The 21,207-nt window shown below is 39.9% G+C and overlaps 1 protein-coding gene across 1 annotated transcript in view; it reads right to left on the bottom strand.

Annotated features, from left to right (window-relative positions):
* gab2 (GRB2-associated binding protein 2) overlaps window positions 1-21,207 on the bottom strand; it is a 47,295-nt gene that overhangs the window by 8,756 nt on the left and 17,332 nt on the right. Inside the window, exons 2-4 of the mRNA XM_037678307.1 lie at window positions 17,540-17,840; window positions 3,324-3,340; window positions 862-1,088 (exon numbers count right to left, since the gene is read on the bottom strand). Coding sequence (XP_037534235.1) covers window positions 862-1,088; window positions 3,324-3,340; window positions 17,540-17,840 — 545 coding nt within the window. The remainder of the gene's footprint in view (window positions 1-861; window positions 1,089-3,323; window positions 3,341-17,539; window positions 17,841-21,207) is intronic.

The raw sequence follows: 21,207 nt of genomic DNA, 5'->3' as shown, positions 1-21,207 counted from the left end.
TTCAGGGTAGGAGCTGTTCCTCAGTTCTACACTTAATGCTCCTCAACCTCCTGCCTGAGGGCAGTGGGGCAAAAAGTGTGTGTGCCTTCACCACTCTCCTTCTTTCTGCAGCTGTGCAGCCTCCATGCCACATGTTAATGCTGCAGCACAGGATGCTCTCCACTGCACACCTGTAGAAGGAGGTGAGGACTGAGCTTCCCAGACCAGCTCGCCTTAGCCGTCTGAGGAAGTAGAGTCTCTGATGAGCTTTCTTGATCAGGCTGCTAGTGTTGTTGTAGGTTGTAGGTTGTCATTCAGGTGCACGCCCAAGAACTTGTAACTGGAGACCACTTCCACCGCAGATCCTTCTATGTTCAGGCGGGAGGTTGGTGTGTTTTCTCTGTCTGAAATCCACGACCATCTCCTCTGTGTTCTTCACATTGATGTGAAGGTTGTTCTTCCTGCACCGATTCTCCAGGTGTTCCACCTCCTGCCTGTAGCTGGACTCATCGCTGTTTGTGGTGCAGCCAACCACCGCTGTATCGTCTGCAAACTTTACAATATGGCAGCCTGGATGGGTAGGTGTGCAGTCATATGCGAGCAGCGTGAACAGGAAGGGGCTCAAGACACAGCCACCACCTGGTGCCACCACTTATTTTTTGAGAAGACTTCACCTTCAGTTTGCTGTTATTTTCTCATAATTCTTTATCACGCACGCGCGCACACACACACACACACACACCTAGATGACTCTTCCCCTACAACAGTAGTTTTAACCCTTTGAGGCTTCTGAGCTGAGGAAGCGCTGCAAATCTGTGTGTTGACCTGCAATAACGGAAAACAGGAAACTGACACAGGACGTCTGAGTGTCACGACTTTTACCGTGCACTCTCCGTCTTCCTGCTCATGCACTGGTGGAGGAGGAGGTAGTCCTGAGGTGCGCTGTTGGACAGGGAGCCATGGTGTGAGTGGCGCACGGGCACATCAAAGGTGAAGAGCACCGGCTGGCTAGAGTGGACGGGTGCTGAGGACTTGCGTTCTCCGCTCACAGGAGCCATTGAGCCGGTGACATCTGCTCCGACAGATCGAGGCATATGGAGCAATCTGCTCTCTGCAGACAAACAGAAATGAGAGACATTGATGATTTCCAACGAACATGTTTATGTTTCTATTAAAATAAGGAAACTTATGAAAACCTGACGTGCTACAGAAATAACAATCAAGTTATTATTTTTAAATCTATTTTTTCTGTCACAATTTGTGAATTAAAATAGGCAGTTTGATATTCATTTGAGAGTTTAGGGTCTTGTGCCGTCTTGTACTCATTACCCTTTCGTCTGCACTGCAATCAATACAGGAGAGAAATCCGTCTCCAGGGAGGACAGAATACAGCATCCCTCTGCTTTCAGAGCTGCACGGAGCCAATGGTTGATCAGCACATGATCCGAGTTAAACCAGGGTCAATGTGCTTTGTTTGATTTTATTGAGCTGACCATTGTTCTGCAACCAGGGACAGTGTGACAATGTGCTCCTACAGTCTTATTGTTTTTCTGTGTGACATCCCCTGATTTTTCCATCGACTACAAAGAAAAGACAAATCCAAGATGAGGATGTTGAAAAATGGACTGGGCAGGAGGCCAACATGAGGAGGTGCTCTGTGAGTGGAGAGTGGGCGGTCTACTGATCTATCGACCGATGGTGCTGTGTGCAACAGTAGCTAGGAGAGCTAAAAAAAAAAAAAACATCTCAGCTGCTGCTGAAGCTCATTTATATATTTTACTGTCCATTACAACAATACAAGGATTGTATGAAAATACATATTAACTAACAAGTTTCATTCCAAATGAAATGTATCCAATGAGATAAATACCCAAGGTATTTTGGTACACAATAATCCAACATGTTTACAGTAAAAACTGCATAAAAACATTAGTACCTTTTAAAGTCAAAGTCTGAAACCAGAAGACATTTATCCATAAGACATTTTAGACCATTTTCTAAACTCAACTGTGAGATGTATGCACCTTTATACCAACATTTTAATCAGTTCCCTATATTTCCCCATTCGTAAGAATTACAAAACAATATGCGTCACCCTCTTTTTGAGAAAAAGCCAAAGTGTTTAGGTCAAGATCTGAGCTGAAAAACACGAACAAATGTGTTGTGCTAGCATGCATGCATGTGTGGTGCAGTTGGAGGCCTGTACTCTGATGTCCAGTAGCTGAATGAGGCCACATTCATGCCTGAGGCGGGGAAAGCCTCTGTTATGAGGTCTCCAGGCCAGTGGACACCAGCGAGATGCCCCAACCCAGAGCAACTCAGGCAGGGACTCCCCCCCTCCCCTCCCCGGCAATCCTCAATTACACCATTGTTCTGAGTGATGCCATTCTCTCTGGACTGGTTAGGCACCATCTCCTTTCTCCACAAAAAGCTTTGTAAAAGCTTTCATCCACTGTGGTGAGTACTAGCCCCTCTAATATGGGTAGATATATTGATTTGTTGTCAAAAGACAGAGCGTCCCGCCCCCGCTGGTCTAGAGAGCTGATGTGCAAAAACACATACTGGCATTATGATTGAGCAGAAAAGAAAATCAGCAGAATGCCTAAATAGAGTCCCGTCAGTATTTATGGTGTATGCGTGCAAGAGATAAGAGTTATTTTCTGGCTTTCTGGTATATTTTTGATTAGCTGCACAAATGACTGTCAGAAACAGAGCAAGATGAAAGATCACTGGTCCGGTCCGCTGATGGAACAGCTTACATGACTCATCACTGACAGTAATGGGCCTGATGATGTATGTCACCACTGGAAAGTAATTCCAAGGACTCGGTAAAAACTCAAAACAAGACTCCAGAAAGAGGCTGAAAAATACAAGCAATGACAGCTTCCCAAAGAAACTCCAACTTATCTCAGGCCTCCACTGGCTCAAAGCAGTCACGGAGAAGTTATAATAAATACACAGTGTTACAAAAGTGAACAGTTTTTTATATCACGGCTTGTGAAGAAAAAGTCATAATATTGGCAACCACAATTCCAAAAAAGTTGGGTTCGTAAAATAGGGTTGGATTGGGGATGTTAAAAGCATACATTTTTATAGCCATGAGGCATATGCCTATAATAGAAATTGTTTTTATTTTAGACCCATTGATCAATCAATATATACCACGCAATCTAAAAGAAAAACACGCTGGTCTCATAACATTCCTTAACTTAAAAGGTAACAATCAATCGAATGCAGTGCATTAAAAGACCCCTTTTGGTTGGAGAGTGAGTCACCACTATTCTGGGTCAAAGGAGCTCCAAAGTTCACAAGCAATTTTCCAATTCTGCTCAGTAATATATCACCTTCTGTCTCATTGACTCTGAGGCCATAATCTAATAAAAGCTAGCTGCTGGTCTCAGGAGGCCAAAATTAGAACTATGCTGCATCACTCATGACAATAACGTCTTTGTCTGGCGCTCATTTCCTCCAAGTCTGGCCAGAATGAGATGAGAACACACCATAATTTGATCAAAAATTTTATGTAAAAAAAAACAACAACAAAAAAGACTTTCAGGAAAATGGGTTATTTGAAGTTTATTTTTTTATCTGTATTGTAATGGCATCCTATAAATATCTGTGAATAAAAGATAATGGAAGGCACACTCTGTCCACCTGACTTTAATTAGAGTTCTACCAAATTGCAATTTCCTTAATGGTTACTGGAGGGATTGAATTTACAGCCTCGAGAATCAAACCTTTACAATGAGCTAATTAACCTTACTTCTTTAACGGATCTTTGTACGGTGACCTGGTGTTGGCAAAGACCCTCAAGGGACAAAAAGGGTCATGCAACTGATGTCAAAATTTATTTAAATAAACAAGCAGTACGACAATGTCCCCGTCACTAAGGGATTTGAATAGTGTATGTTGTATGTTGAATGTTTTTGGCTGATTTAATTCACGCTGCTATATTCATTCATACTCATCTGCTCACACAGACTCGTGTTCGTGCTGCTGTTGTTCGGCGTATTATTTTTGCACTTCTAAGTGTTCAGCGTATTCTTAGTTTAAATCTTACATCTTATTACTGTTTTTTTATTTTACAATTTATACTTTTGTTGATTGTTACTGGGACCCTGTGTACACAATTTCGTTCCATCACATGTACCACACGCAATGCGAATGACAATAAAGAACCTTGACCTTGTAGTTTTTGAGATGAGTGTGTATTTCTGGACCCGAATTGAAAAATGAATACAAGCAAACTTTAATGTTTTTTGTGCAAGATATTCAAGTGGGTAGGAGTTACACAGTGTAGATGAAGTTATTATTATTATTATTATTAGCTTTACTTGTTCAAGGCAATAAAGAGGGATAGATCCTGGCAATTGGAGAGAGCAAAATTGTATAAATTACTAGGTGCAATGGCGAAACCAAGGGGTGGCCGATGGTGGCCTTCATAAATTAATCTTTGGCCACCCCAAGGGCTACCCTAATCATTTGAGGAAACTATTCATTCAACTGTTACAGGTTAACCCCATTGAGCTCGGGGGCTCATTTACAAGAGAGACCTGATATGGACAAAGAGTGATGACAACAGTGGACAACAAAGACAACAGTAGACAATCATAAAAAGCATATAAACTGAGAAGAACAAATACATGAAAATGGTATTAAAAAAACAAAACAAAAACAGCTAGGTTGTAAGGCAATCTAGAAAACTAAAAACGGGTACATGTCTGCATTTATGGTGGCAGCCATCTTGGATTTAGATGTGGCAACCCAATTTTTGAAAGGAAACTTTTTTATGTCTAAAAGCAGCCACACACTAAACTGGAAGTCCGTACAGTAATCCCTCAATAATCGCTGGGGTTACGTTCAACACACCATCAAGATAGATGAAAAACCGCAAAGTAGGAACGCTATATTTAATTTAGTATTTATATATATTTTAAGGCTTTATAAACCCTTGCCACACTCTCACAATGTTCTAAACTCAAACCCACGCAATTTTAACAACATAGGTATATGTACTGTACAGTACTGCAAAATTTTACTCACCAGCTCTGCAGAACAGCAGTTCGGTTCTGGTCGGGCTCAGTTCCGGTTCTGCAGACCTACCCTGCAGCGACGAAGCCCAACGACCTGTCCAGGTTAATGTGCGCGTGGATAATTAAGCTTCAGGAAACTTCAGGATTATTTTAAACTTTCCTGCCTGTTCTGCGAGTTTAATAGATAGATCGTTACTTCTGACTTTGCGTTGCAAAACTTTCCCTCCATTTCGACAGAAAGCAGCGGGCGGAAGCACTATTGGCTTCTGGGTAGTGTAGTTCTTATTACTGGTGTTACAGTGTAGGCTTATTGAAAGAAAACTATAAAATGGCAGTGCCATTGGTGTCTTTGTCTGGCATTTTCACCAAAGACGCCAGACAAAGTATTGACAGAAGGGTTTTTTTTTGTGTTATTTTTTTATTCTGTACATCTCAATCACGTGAGTAATATTAAAGTTGACAATCGCTGAAAAACCGCAAAAGAGCAAATCTGCAAAAGTCGAACTGAGAAGTAGTGAGGGACTACTGTACCTCACTTGTTTTTCAAGTTATCATGCTCACAACATGCACGCCGGACAGATGAACGAATGGAGGGTATTGCAAATTCCCCATCTTTGCTCCTCGACAAGGGACAAAAGAATTTTAAAAAATCAATAAGTGGACTTTTATGTTGAGTTTTAATCTCTAAGTGTCCACCACCTTAATGGTTTGAATACTAAACTGTTAACTTTTGATTCAAGTGTATGCACATATTAATTGTTTTTAAAAAAAATCTGGCATTTCTGGATACAAAACACCAGCATATCCCAAAGGATCAGAGTCCATTTGCAAGTGTGATGAGTGAAAACCTAGAAGCTAATAAGATAAAGATGCTCAATTGCTTTAAGGTCAATCAGGCCAGAAATGGGTGGAGTTTATTTTACAAGAATAAAGTCAAAAAGCTGCATCATTGTCCACGCTGAAAATAGCAGAGGGAATCAACAGGAGAATTGTGTGATTACATTACATCCCCCGAGCCCCGCCTCGCAGCATGATGTGAGCACTGCCACTGGACCATCGGTTTCCCTCAATACACTGGAATAATCAATCACCTAAGAGACTCGAACTCATCAGGGACAATGAATTACTGGGTTTGGGCAAATTTGAAAACAGCAGCTCATTTTCAACAGGCTGACCTCATTTCTGTAATGTGGTGAACATACAGAACATTAATCCTGGAGCTGTGCAGCAGCAGGGTGGACAGAGATGAAATGCTGAGACGATTAGTGTCGAGGTTGATTTTGGCTCACCTAATTTAGAAAAAAATCTAATGAAATCAAAGAAATGTATAGTTTGTGGAAAAATGCTATTATGAACTAACTGAACCAAAAGCAAAGAAATAACACTTTTAATATGGTGTATGCTTTACAGAAAAAGAGGCTTATTGTTGAAACACAGATGAAAGAACATTAAAGTGAAGCTTGTGTATAATTTTGATAGCATTACACTTTAGCAAGTTAATTTAGTTTAAATGCTTTGAACATTTGAGCCTTTGTCAACTTATACAAATGAACGATGGCTCAGATTCTGGACTACAAAAAATGATAAAAAATCATGACAAAGACAATGCATAGAGACAACAATCAGCAAATGAACAAAAATGTGTGCGCAATAACATCTTTAGAACAGTCGGGTTTTATTTGAGTTTTTATATTTTACAATATAACTCTATTGGTTTTATGAAATTTATACTGAGAACAATTCTTCTCCATCTCACTCTGTCCACTGCATCCTCTGTCCTCACTCCAACTACCTCCATGTCTTCTCTAACTGCATCCATATATCTCCTCTTTATCTTTTCCCTGTAAGCTGCATTTCTAACATCCTTCTACCAATATACCCACTGTCCCTCCTCTGGACATGTCCAAACCACTGTCCCTCCTCTGGACATGTCCAAACCATCTCAGTCTGGCCTCTCTAGCTTTATCTTCCAGTTATTTAACCTGTGCTGTACCTTTGATGATCTCATTCCTAATCTTATCCATTCTTGTCACTCCTAAGGAGAACCTCAACATCTTAATTTCTGTTACTTCCAGTTCTTTCTCCTGTCTTTTTGTCAATGTCTCCGTCTCCAGACCATACAACATAGCTGGTCTCACAACTGTCTTGTAAACTTTTCCTTTGACCTTTGCTGACACTCTTTTGTCACAAATCACTCCTGAAACTTTTCTCCATCCACTCCATCCTGCCTGGACTCTTTTTCACCCCTTTACCACACTCCCCATTTTCCTGAACAGTGGACCCCAAGTACTTGAAGTCCTGCACCTTTGTGACCTCTGCTCCTTGTAGCCTCACTGTTCCACATGCCTCCCTCTCATTTACACACTCTGTCTTACTAGAGCTGACTTTCGTTCCTCTTCTTTCAAGTGCATACCTCCACCTCTCCAAGTTCTCTTCCACCTGTTCCCTGTTCTCACCACAGATCTCATTGTCATCTGCAAACATCATAGTCCATGGGGCTTCCTGCCTGACCTCATCTGTTAGTCGGTCCATCACCAGAGCAAACAAGAACGGGCTCAGAGCAGATCCTTGACGCAATCCCACCTCCATCTTGAAGCTACCCTTCACTCCTACAGCACATCTCACCACTGTCCCGCTGTCCTCATACATGTCCTGCACCAGTCTAACATACTTCTCTGCCACTCCAGATTTCCTCATGCAATACCACACCTCCTCTCTCGGCACCCTGTCGTATGCTTTTTCTCAATCCACAAAGACGCAATGGAGTTCTTTCTGACCCTCTCTGTACTTCTCCATCAGAATTCTCAAAGCAAAGATGGCGGCTGTGGTGCTCCTTCTTGGCATGAAACCATACTGCTGCTCACAGATAGTCACTTCTCATCTAAGTCTAAATTCCTGTTTTGCTTACCAGGCACGTAAACATTTCTTAGATCTAATCTGTGTTAAAAAGAGAACTAAATCATTAAGCATCATCATCACTTAAGGTTCAGGTTCAGGTTAGGTTTATTTGTCATGTGCAAAATCAACACAAGGTCAACAGTGCAAAGAAATGCTTAGGACGAGAAAAAAAAACGTTTCAACTCACGCCCCCAGAATCAGAATAAGCTTTATTATCATCGTAACAAGATGCAGCGAGAATATGTCCATACAGTCATCTGAAAGATGGGCGGAGTGCACGTAGCTGCTGCTCTTTGCGAGTGCGGCCTCTTATCCTTTTCAGAATACTTTTAGATAGAAAAAGGGAAGGAACCATGAGGATGGATAGTGGTATTACAAAAAAGATCTCTTCACATCAAAAAACTCTACCAGCAAGCATATTTATAACACATTACATTACATATGCATTTGACATCAAGACAGTGCGATTTGTCCATACACTTTCAGATAGGCTACAGTTCTGATGATGTTGTTGTTCAGCCAGCAGTTCTGATAAGCCTGCACAGAAGTTCTCGGAGTGGGGATTGCGATAGACAAAGTTTTTTCCCTAGTTACCCATGTCCCAGGAGAAAATTGATAGTCAGCTCGTGTCCAAGGCCAAACGGGGGTGTCAGATTCAGATAAGCCACAATTGTTGAATTTCTACAGGCAGAGTTTTTTTTTTCTTGTCAGCCTCGAGTCCTGCTGGAACTTCCTCGGTCCAAAATGTTCAGATTTATGGGTATTCCTCTCTACTGATCCACGTTATGAGCCTCCCCATGATTTATCCCATACGCTGTCAAGTCCTAAAGCTGCAGGTGGTCTGCGATTCTTGCAAATCGTCTCCATCTTATGATTTAGCTCGTTAATCAGCTGATTTTGAGTCCTTGTAGCATGAACCAAACCTTCACACAGATTTGGAATCTTGCCATGGCCAAAACTGCTGTCGACATCTTCTCCAAGATGATAAAACAGAGCTCCGCCGATGTCAAATAGCAGAACCTATGCTATCATAAATCCAAATACATAAACATTTTCAGCATCCTCCTGACACAGAAATGAAAGACACATCTGCTGATCTCTGAAGTACCCCACAGTGTGTGTCTCAGCTGGGCAAGAGGGTTCTCCAGGACCCTGTCGTTTTGATGAAAATATTTTGTCAATTTTGTTGAAAGTCCAGCTCGTCAGATCCATAATAGTGTTTTTTGTTTGGGAGATGTGTACCAGGAGCTCCGAGACACACAGAGAGCAGAAGCAGGAGAAACAGGAGAACAGGGGGAGGGAGAGGAGAAGCGTCTGTCTTGAGTGAGAGCCAGAGGAGAAAGATTATTATTTTAACAATTGTCCACTCTAAAGTCATGATCAGCATGCAGCTAATCTGCTTACCTTACCAATGATATTTGTTGTGAACTTTCTGCAAAATAAAAAATGTTTTGCAAAGACCGCACCAATAACTGTTTTGTTTTTACCTCAAATTTCCAAGAAATTAATAACAGTTTATGCAATTAAAAGGTAGCTTTCTTTGTATTATTTCCCAGAGAGCAGACAGGAAAAACAGGCAAAACAATGAGGGAAACAAAACAGTGGAAGCTGTTCTGAATTAGGACTGCTGACAAGTAAAATCCTCCTCCCTTGCTGGGGCTGATCCCTGTCTTTGAGTTCAAACAGCAAGCAGAAAGCAGAACAAAGCCCATGATTGACAAAACGATGCTCCATTCATTAGATTGCGCTCGGGAGTGGGGGGGGGGGGTGGGGGTCTCGCTGGGTGCAGACGTACGCCGCAGAGCCAGCCAGCAGATAACAACAGTGCTAACACCCAACAGCAGATTGCAAGAACAAAGAAAGGTGCAACAATAAGTCTGACTGCATAAATGAGTTGTGCTTTAGTTGAAAACAAAAAAAAAGTCCAGTTGCAATACAACAAAATGCATCATAAACCCCAAAGTTACACAAATGGATCTTCATAGAGTGCTGTTTACTGTGAGATGCACAGCAGTTGCTGCAACAGAAAACTGTCCTCAGACAGCTCCATAGCTGTAGAAACCTGACCTCCCAGTGCCATGGAGTCATTATTTGGACAAAAATCAATGCAGCTAAAGGGCACTTTGGTAGGAGAAAAGACTGACTCTCTGTTAAAGAGGGAGCAGGAAGCCTGATGAAAGTCAGCGTGAGGTGGATATGTGTAATATTCACTACTCATTATTATTATTAATATTATTAATCTTTTTTTGGTTTGTCCAAAATGTATCAACTTTATCTGGATTAGGAAAAATTCTCCAGTTCCTCAGATGATCTTAACTGGTTAAGTTTTTATTTTTATTTCAATATCAGTGTATTAGCTGTGTTTGGTTTCTATGTTTTACCCCACATCAGTGCTTAAATGTACTCACTGCAATGTCCTAAAAACCAGTCTCAAAAATTAAATCATAAACTAAGATATATATTTGCACAAGACTTTTCTTAATGTACACCAGTACTTAAATAAAAAAAACGTAAGCAACATTTATGAATGGCCGCCACTTTTCATAATGATTAAAAATAATTTCAACAATTTCCTGCGGGATCAATAAAGTTCTTATCTTACCTTATCAGGTCAACAATAGTGACTTGGGCTACGTTCACACGTCACGTCTTTATGCTCATTTCAGATTTTTTTTTGTGCTTAGATCTGATTTTTTTGGCGTTGTTGTTCACATTATCATTAAAATGTGATCTACATCAGACTCCAGAATGAACTGTTTACAATTCTCAGGCGACCCACATGTGCAGAAGAAAATGATGCACACATGTTTAAAGAAGTAAATATTGATGCTACATTTGTTAGCATGTGTGACTCTGAAGTTGTACAATCAGAACTGACAAAATTATCTGACATATTTGTTACGGCAAGATTTGACATTCAATCTTGTCTCTTGACATCTCTCCTGGGGCTGCATTGCATTTTTGGATTGGGAGCAACGCACCAAAGGTAGAAACAAACTCAAGTATCGATCCCATCACGTCAGTATCGATACAGTTCAACACTAAAGTTGGTATTGCACATTGATGTAGATTCTCAGTTATCCAGGACATGGCAAATTAAGAGAACACAGACGCAGAAACTTTACTTTTGTTCTGTAGCTGAAGGTGTGCGGAGTTCAAAGATTTAAAAGGCATAAGGTTGTATCATTATTAATACTTGGATCAATCCGCTTACCCTTACCTCACTGACATAAGAGTTGGATGAAATGTGACATGATCGTTCAGACTGCAGTTGCTTTGAAAAGCATTGGATATGTATTCAGTTCAGTACCACATGTGAAAAAGACCTGGGTCGGATTAGAAAGAATTGAACTTGTCATGTTCAGACTATCATTAATAAAAAAACATGTTTCATATGGGGAATAAATAAATAAATAAATCATATATATATGTATAAAATAAAATAAAAAAATCGGATTTTGGACGCATTTCTCTTGAGTACAAATGTAACCTAGAAGAACTGTTTGGTGACCAGAAGTCCTACCATTTTTATGTATTGGCATATATTTACACTCAGTGTTTACTGTTTATTGTGGGTGGTCCCACATTTTAGAGTTTTATTTCAATAAATCATGAAATTTAACAGAGTACAGTAGTCACTCGTTTATCACGGAGGATCCGTATCCTGAAGCCCCACGAAAAGTGGGAAAATCGTGAAGTAGGAATAGTAGTACAAGTAGTAAGTAGTAGGTTATTTTAGCATATATACATATATATATATATAATGTATACACATATGTTAAGGTGTTCTAAACCCTTCCCACACTCTCGCAATATTCTAAACAATGTTTCTAAACTAAACGCTCTAAAAGAGCACAGAATGTCATGATCTCGGCTCTCTGCTTCAGCTGCTCTCTGCCATCTGCCAGCGCTCTTGGCCACGCCCACTTCTTCGCTGCAGAGCGGAGATATGACACGCTGCAGGAGGAAGCCTCTCCTGCAGCTGTGGGCTGCACACAGGTGCAGCAAGTGCTAAATAATTTTAAAATAATTTACTTTAAATAAAAATCCCATGCTGATCGTGCAGCTCATCCATCAATCAGCCAATTGTGTGTCATGTCCAATCTAATTTTGAAAAACCACGATAGAGTGAGTCCACGATAAATGAACCGTAAAGTAGCGAGAGACTACTGTAAACTTTTCCAAATTTCAGCATCTGATATTGTTCAGGAGATCTTTTTTGACGTTTGATTTTATATTTTGTAATTACAGTAGTGCCTTTTAACAATATTTAAAACACAGATCAGTTAAATCCATGTGTAATACTTGCAGCAGCATGTTAGTCTCAGTATGTTAAGGGCAATAATGAACACAGAACTTGAGTTACGTCCGGTAATTACAAGCTCCTCTCTCCAAGAAACCTGCAACACATAGTATCCTAAAGACGGTGGTGAACCACAGTTTGATATACTCAGTTTATTGTTTATTATCAGTTGTTGGTTGGATATCAGCACACAGAGTAAGAGTAAGCAGGAAGCAAGGTGTTGTGTGGTTCTCAGTGGACATTAAGTTTGAATTTTCTCAAATAGCGTGAGACACCATGCAGTGTGAAAACGATCCAGTTCAGCAGTGAATTTTATTCTACGTGAACTGCTGAATACTGAACCAACTTCCAGTTTGTTAAACTGACACCCTGTCTACTTTTAAAACTAGATGCAAGACTATTCTTTTATTAATTCTTATAGTTAGGTTTGGCATGGGTTTCCTAAGCTATCCTTTAGTTATGCTGCTATAGGCTGGTGGAAAAACTAACCACATTTCCTCCACATTTGCTTAAATTGAGGTTTAGTCTTGAACTTTACATAACCTGTTGTTTTTAATTCAACGACATGTTCATATAGGCTAAAACTCTACATTTTGTTTATTCGTTTGTTTTCTATTAATAAAAGTGCTGGAAAAAAACCCTGAAAATATAAGATACTTCTGACAAAGAAGTATTTGCGTTCCCAGGAACAAAAAAAAAAAAAGTGGTCTCGTGTGACAAAACCAGCTGCAAATGTTGTGAGGGTGTGATGTGGGAACTTGCATGTGTGTGAGGGGAAACTCAAACAAACTGAAACACAGAACGGCAGAGTCAGTTGTGTAACAATTAACTGACATGTATTGCCCTTGGCCATCCTTCCTGGTCGCGCTGAGGTGCAGCTTGCTATTTCAGGCTGGACCAACTGAACAACAGAAGGTGGGTTTGGATCAAAGTACCTACTATATAGACCCATGCTGGCAAAAATCCCAACGAAACACAAACACTTCAGCACTCCTTAAGATGTACTGTTGTCTAGCTAAGCAAAGTTAATCCTATTTATGAGAATTTTGCAGAAGGACAACAAATGTGACATTGTATACAGTGTGCAAAATCCAGAAGCTGTTTCCCAGGAATCCATGCACCAAAGTTGGGTTAACACCTCCAGTCTGTTTCTGTATGAAAACAAACACACAACGTGTGTATCGTCTGCTGAGCGAGTGTATAATTTTCATAAGAGGAACCAAAGGTTTGTGTTTAACGTCTGGCTTGTTTATTTTCTGAGAGGGAATTCCCACTCTGTTGGATGACACAATGACTCACATCAGTAACTGCCTGTTTTATCCCTCTGTTAACAAAAGATGTTGAACTTGTTCTGCTTTTTTTCCCCAATTAATATTGACATATCGGAGTGACGTTATCAGACAACACTGCTTGCGTCAGCAGAGGTACCACCAGCGGACCGGTCTTTGTATTGCAGGTGGGAAAGCATCTGGTTTCCAGGGGTTGCTCAACATCAGATGCAGAGACGTGCTCACGTTTGATCACTGGCAACTTCTGCTTCAGTGAACTCTTTCAGTGATGAGTTGTGTCTACTGCTCTGAGTGGGCAGAAATATTTTCCAAATGTGCTGAGAATTTCCACACAGCGACACTATTAATGAAAAAATGAAAAATGTTTCCCACGCAACTGTAGTAAACACAGCTTATCCGTGCAAAGCTGAATTAAAAATCTATCATTTCGTGAAGGAATGCACATCGCCTGCCACCCTTAATGCCAGATCATCTCACGCTGATAGTCTATGAAGTTCTAATCATTTTAGTCAAACCGTATAAAAGACAAAATGGCAGATCTCAAAGCTGTGTAGAGCTCAGCTGTGCTGAGAATGACTCTCGGCTACAAACACATTAGAATTTAACACAATACCGTGGTCCCTCACTTATTACGGGGGTTACGTTCCAGACACCCCTGCGATAGGTGAAAATCGGCCAAGTAGGGACGTTATATTTATTTTAGTATTTATATATATATATATTTAAGGCTTTATAAGCGCTCTTATAGAGCACAGCGAAAGAGAGCAGACAGACTGATGCTACGTTTAGTGAGCCAATCAGCGCCTGGGAGTAGACTGGTCATTGGAAGCGCCGGGACATTTCCTGGTGGCTCGGTGATCGCCAAGGGGGATTAAAGGCTTGGTTTGGGTCGCGCTTTATTATTTAACATTAACAATTCATGCCACTCATGCGGCTCACTCAAGTATAAAACAGACCCCTGCCACCTCCTTTCTTTTTCCAAGGCTGCCTGTTGCACCTGCCTGTTGCTCCTCAGATAAATATTAACTTACTTTTCATGTATATGAATGTTTCTGTTCAGTGCCCTGAGATGACTTCTGTTGTGACTTGGCGATCTATAAATAAACTAAACTGAATTGCACTGTGTGTCTCTGCTCTGCTGTGACAGACAGCCTCAGAAAAAGAAAGGAGGGGCGGGGTGATCTGTCTTATACCTGAGTGAGCTGCACTCAGCCACACTCAGCCACTTTCTCTCCCTTTTTTAAACAGATTCACTCTTATTTAATCACCTAAGCATATTCTCCGACATTCTACACTTGTTCATCTGATCTGTTCATCCCTGTTCCCTGAGCAGTAGTGATGGGGATGACAGACCCCCCCCCCCGCCCCCTCCTTTCTCTTTCTGAGGCTGTCTGTTACTGCAGAGCAGTTAGAAGAAAGAGAAAGGAGGGTGTGAGGAATGGGGTCTGCCTTTCCCCATTGCCTGTTGTGTGTTGTTTACAATCTTATGCTGAAAACCTGCAAAAGAGTGAGTCCGCGTAAGTCTAACCGCAAAGTATTGAGGGACTACTGTATCTGTAAAACTGGCACAGTTATGACACAGTTATTATGTTTGAATAAGCTAATTTAGATTAACTGGGGTGGTCATCTTAAACAAGCTTCAGCTCAATATCTGTAAGATTAGTTGAGTTATAGCCATTTTGGTGTTTGTTTGACTTTGATTGAAGTTAATCAGTTGTGGATTTGTTTAGTGATTCATGAGAAATTTTGCTAGCAGAGAAACCAGACTGACGTCAATATTTTCCAAAAGCCAACATATTTTGCACTATATGTATCAAAATCAAATCAAATTTTACATCAGTACCTGTAAGACTGGCTGAGTTTGCCATTTTTTATGTTTTACAGGCTGCTTAGTGATCAGATTTGTGCTCAGAATGTTTTTTTTTTTTTTTTTATAATCCAAAGAAAATATAATTTTTGACTGTTAAAATAGAAAGGAAGTATTTCTGCACACCTACACATTCAACAGTTTCAGCAGTTTTCTTATTTTGTCAGTCATATAAAACTATGCAACTCTACGGTAGGCCTGTGTCGATGAAAACATCCAAAAAGTATGTGAGTATTTGTTTCCGCTGCCGTACTGAGAACAACCTGATGCCATTCAGAAGGAGCACGTAGAAGGTACTGAGACGAGAAGATTTCATCTGCATTAATGTCAACAACTAGAGGAATGGAGAAACAGACCTGAAAAACCATCTCATGCAAAGCAGGTTTCACAAGAAAGACACTTTACGTGTTATCCGGACCATTCTTAAAATGTGTGCCCTGTTTGTGAAAACTATTAAGAGCAGAGAAAAGAACAAAAACAAGGAAGAAGATGATGCACATCTTTGTGTGCACACGACCTACAGACTGAGCTGATGGTACTCAAAGGTCTTACTAAGCCTTTTTCCACAAGATACCTTAACACAATAGGAAACTAGATCTGTGTGTGAGCAGACTGAACAACAATTGTTTTGGCAGAGAGAACTTGCAAAAGCTTCTTTTTTAATGTCCTTAATTCATTTGTTTGGAGCACCGACACAGTCAAAGATGATATTAGCTTTGAAGTTTAATGCTCTGTTTATCTGAAAATCGAAGCTTAAGGCACAAATAATGCTGAAAATTGTGATTTTGCTCTGGTTTGGGGGTCTTTGGGTCTCCAGAGAAGATGGCTAACAAAATCTAACATCTACCCTTTGATTTAAGATCTCCTAAAAGTGGAACAAAATGCTTTTGAATGGATGAAAACTTAAGTTTCAAATAAAATTTCTCTGAAAAACAAACTAAATATTTCTGTGAAAACAGTGTTTTATGACAGAAAGGAGCTGTGCGTGTTGATTGAACTGCAGGAACTGGTACCATTGCTGCAGCTGTCAAGACTGAAGCGTTTTCACTCCAAAAAAACATTCCTCTAGCGATACCCTGCTAGCTACAGTGATTACACTTCAAGCAGCATCACAGGGCCTTGCTAATTACCGACTGTAGGCCCGAGGGATCTTTTTGTGAAGTGAAGTTTATTTCACACGCCACAGTTATTATTTATTCCACACCTGGACATGATGCACGTTACAGATGATCAGCCATGTGCACGACGATTATAACGTCCACCAGCTGCCAGATGGCGGGGAAACAACAGCACGAGTACAGCCTGCTTGTTTAGAGACACAAGAGGGTGATTTTCACAAAAGATGGTGAAAAATATAATAATGAATTTAATGCTCAAGTTATTCTGGTTGACAGAAAAAATGTATGATGATATAGATTATATAAGATTAAACACTAGCAGCTAAGATAACTACAGTTTAGTTAAGCAGCTAATTAGATGTTATTCTAATAATTACAAGATTTACTGGACATGTCATTCAAAGTTCAATAGGCTTTTCATTCATTATACTTTTATCAGTAAAAAAAAGCCACTTTAATGTCACACATATATATATATATATATATATATATATATATATATATAAATCATTACATGGGCTCAGGCACTGTTGATTTATTTGGCCGGGAGGTTTCTTTTCCACTCTTAGCAAAAAGATGGGGAAAAATATAATTGCCAGTAACATCAAATGCAGTTTATATCGTCTGTAAACATATGAGAAAATTAAGATAACCACAATTTTACATAAAAGAAAACACCCAGGCGTTATTGTGTTTTAGTTTGTAAAATTAAAAAAAGTAAGATAAAGGATAATATTTAAATATAAAACAGAAAAATTAGTTAATGACATGTTGGACTGTTTCTTAGTGTAGATTGACAGAGAGTTAATGCAGAAATATATAAAACAAAAAAAGTAAGAACTCTTTATGTTAAATTGGTCAATTCTTCAATTATTTACCTAAATTTTACTTTTCAGACATCAGTTAAGAAGAGCAGATTTAGTTCTTGGCTACCTTAAAAGTTAAATAATCCGGTATCCAGAACTTAAATTTGGTCCTGTTTAAAGTGTACTTCCTGTAAATTAAAGATTAAAAGGGAATTTGGGAAAAGATTACCGGCTGAGGGTCCTTACCGTGAGCTTCGTCTGACTGGTTGAAACCACACAGCTGGCAGATAGATCGCACCCACTTGTTCATCTCCTCCTCCGTCTCGGCAACGAGATAAAACGTTCGATCTGAAGTCTTGATGTCGAAAACGAAGCTGTCCTGGAACTCCTTCCTCTTAAAGGTCAGGCCGGCGTCCACCTGCTCACAGAAGTGCAGGTTGATGACTCGGATGGGCTTCTTCGAGTGGTCGTTCTTGTAGTATTCCAGAACGTCCGGGTCACCGCTCATACGGCCACTTCGGAGGATAAACCAGCGCTTCTTCCAGGCCTGGAATCCAAATAAAAAGCAGGTAAGATAACGACCGAGTTACACTGAAAAAAAAATCGAACCAGCACGGTCACGTTTTATTGTGAAACTGTAAAATTTATTTAAAAAAAAAAACTAAAAAATTATAGTGTTTACATTTAATTTCTTACAGTGTGTGAGGTAAAGAGTTGTCATGGTAACACACTCAACAGCTGGACTCCAGTTGTGGCGTTAACTGTTGATCAAACAGACTTGAGAGAAACGAGTCTGCCTTTTTAAGCAACACGTGGTTGTGTGTGGTTTGTGTGTATGTTGGCGGCTACGGGGGGAGGGGAAGGGCGAGCAGGTGTTTACTCCCTCCCAACGAATTTCCTGTGCAGATATCCCTCTTTGAGCTAAGAGAAGCAGCACTCCTCCATGACAGCTTCGCTGACAGACTGCAGGCTCCTTCCTTTTTGAGAAAACGGGTGAACGACACGCCTTTCGTCCAATCAAAACCGAGCCCCGTGAACATATTATCTTTGAACGCTTGGCGTGAGGGTGTAAAAACAAACCATACCTCGTCGTAAACTACACATTAAGGAAGGAAAGGGACATTTCTGAACAATATTGTAACCAATACTGATTTAGGAGGAGGTAAACGAAAACAGGATACACTGGTGTCAAAGCCAAAAGTCTATTTTATTTCTTGGAAAGACATACAGGAGGAAGAGCTCGGTGCTACAGTTCCATACAATCTTTCCAGTGGCTGCCTAAAGAGACTGTTCGCTGTGCTGCAACAACAAAAGAGGAAGATAAACCAGGAAGAGAGAGGGAGCGTAACGGAGAATTGAGGGGGGGTGCTTTTGGACATGTGCCAGTGATGCACTTCCAGCAGGCAATGTCTCACATGCAGGCTGCTGACACACAGGATCCTGCTGGCCCCCCTCTCCCTCCATCAACACGGACGCCGCCACAAGGCTAACACCTCCCCTCCTGAGCAAACCCCACAAACATAAACGCAAACGGCAGAAATATCGTTAATCTTCTCTGGACGTGCAAACTGAAAAATGTTCTATTTTAAGAGGGCAATAACTTGAAATGAATGATGGCTGAAGAAGCCGTTTTGGCTTTGCTGTGCTGGGAATGTGTGCGAGTGTGCTGGCAACATGTCAGTATGTGTAGTGGCCTACAGGAGACAGCAGGAAAGACTATGGAGCAATGCTTTTCATATGTGAAACAAATCCGGTGCCAAAACTTCAATTTTTCCCTAGTGGAATCATGTATCTACTTTCTTATCCAAAACTTGCCAGCCTGTTGGTAACACTAAAAACTAAAAAGAGAAGAAAATACTGATCATTTACTCACAAGCTCAGGCAAGAAATTAGTCATCTTGGATTGTTTGGTTAAATAAAACCTTAGATGAATGTGGATTTATTTACATCCAAGAGGATGGGATGGTATTAACAGCTAAAGACCAATTTGTATGAGAAAGACTCAATAAGTCATCTTGTGATATTTATCTTGACTTGAAGTTAGAAAAGTAGGTAATGCATGAAAATATGCACTATAGACAATTTATGGTTACAGGTTGGCTCACAACAGAATACTAACAGTTATTTGGATGCAAAACAATTAGATGGGAAAGACAATTTGGTATCGGTGGTAACCACTGCACCAAAAATGAATGTCATGAATTATTTGAAGATATACAAAAATTATATGCAATTTGTTATATATAATATAGCGCCAACAAAACCGGTTTGTTCCACTTTGGAGTAAGATGTTGGAGGAAGAATCAGTTTAGTGTTGTGTTTCCTTGACTGATGAAGCCTTCTGGATGGAAGGCGTAACGTTTCAGCACAAAAAAAGAAAAGAAAAAAGAAACTGTCCAGATGACATCACTGAAAAATGTTGGATTGTATACCTGGATTATTGAGCATGGACTTTGTTGTTGACGTAATATGTTAGTTCTTAAAGGTTGACGATTGTTCTTTTTATGGTCTGGAAAAACAAAAACTAACTAGAAAAAATAGCATTTTCTGCAAAAATGCAGAGTGAATGCTGACTGCTGAATAATTTTGCTGAAAGTGGCATAAAGCAAAAGCTTAATTGAAATACATCGATAGCTAAAAATGTGAAAGATGAAGACGCAAGAAGCTCAAAAAGCAAAAAATACCTAAAACTGTAGAAAAAGGTTGAAATTAGTTTAAAAAAGCTCAAATGTGCAGAAAAGCAGTACCGTCATTTTCGCTCTATAAGTCACAGTTTTTTGCATAAATTAGCATGCCTGCGACATATACAGCAAAGCGACGTATTTATGTTTTTTCCCCATATTTATAACCCAATTTCTGGCTGAGATTTGATTTCATTCATTCATTCTGACATGTAAAATATGGAACACTACCATTTTCAGCCACTAGAGGGCACTCGAGTAATATGGCAAGCCAAGTGCCTCATTTTAATAGGTAAAAGTGGCTATTAATGAGACACTTGGCTTGCCATACCAAACTACCTTTGTCTCGTTCCGGAACTCCTGGAGCAAACGTCAAATCAGCTGTATTTTGCAGCGCCGCCCAGGCAAAATGCAGCTGATTTGACCATTAAAGTAAATTTATTAAGGAAAAGTTCAACTGAGACACACCTTTACTATAATGTCGAGCAAACAAATAATTGTTTTTAAGAGATAATCTTGTTAAAGTCCTCCTGTCAATGCTCCCGTGGCTGACATTTGGCAGCCAATCGACTTTTGGCCAGGTGGTCAGCAGTGACGCATAATAGATGTGAATTATATGGCAAAGCGACATAGTTATGTTTTTTCCCCACTTTAGACACATTTGGACTGATGCAACTTATATGGCGGTGCAACGTGTGCAGCGGCAAGTACGGTAATTAGCAATAAAAGTAGTGGGAATACAGGCACAAGTAGAAAAAGCTAATAAAAAGAAAGAAAAAAGCTAGCTAAGAATCAGAAGTAGTGGAATGTTATCAATAAATTTTAAAAAAGGCTAGCTTGAATTCACAGTAGCAAAATACTAACAAAAAGGCAAGAAAACGCTACCTTGGAGTCACAAATAGCAAAACGCTAGTAAAAAAAGGACAATAAGGCTAGCTTAGAAGTGGAATCTCAATTCATTTCAATGAGAAAAAAAATGCTGACAAAGCTGAATATTTCTCAATATTTAAAATATATCAGTACCAAAAGTCCTAGCAGGATTGTCCTGAATTAGCTGAATGTTTTGATCTATTAATTGCTGAAATGGCATTAAACCAGGACAAGTTAGATGACGAAAAACATAGACACGTGAATAAACTTGAAGATTTAAACCAATGTTAAGACTGTATAAATGACTTATTCTGGCATCACAGTGAATGCCTAATTTAATTGTGAAGTGCAACTCATCTATAC

The sequence above is a fragment of the Nematolebias whitei genome, chromosome 6, assembly GCF_014905685.2.
Source record: "Nematolebias whitei isolate Nwh7 chromosome 6, NemWhi1, whole genome shotgun sequence".
Taxonomy (NCBI): Eukaryota; Metazoa; Chordata; class Actinopteri; order Cyprinodontiformes; family Rivulidae; genus Nematolebias; species Nematolebias whitei.
This window is presented reverse-complemented; position numbering and strand designations above follow the sequence as displayed.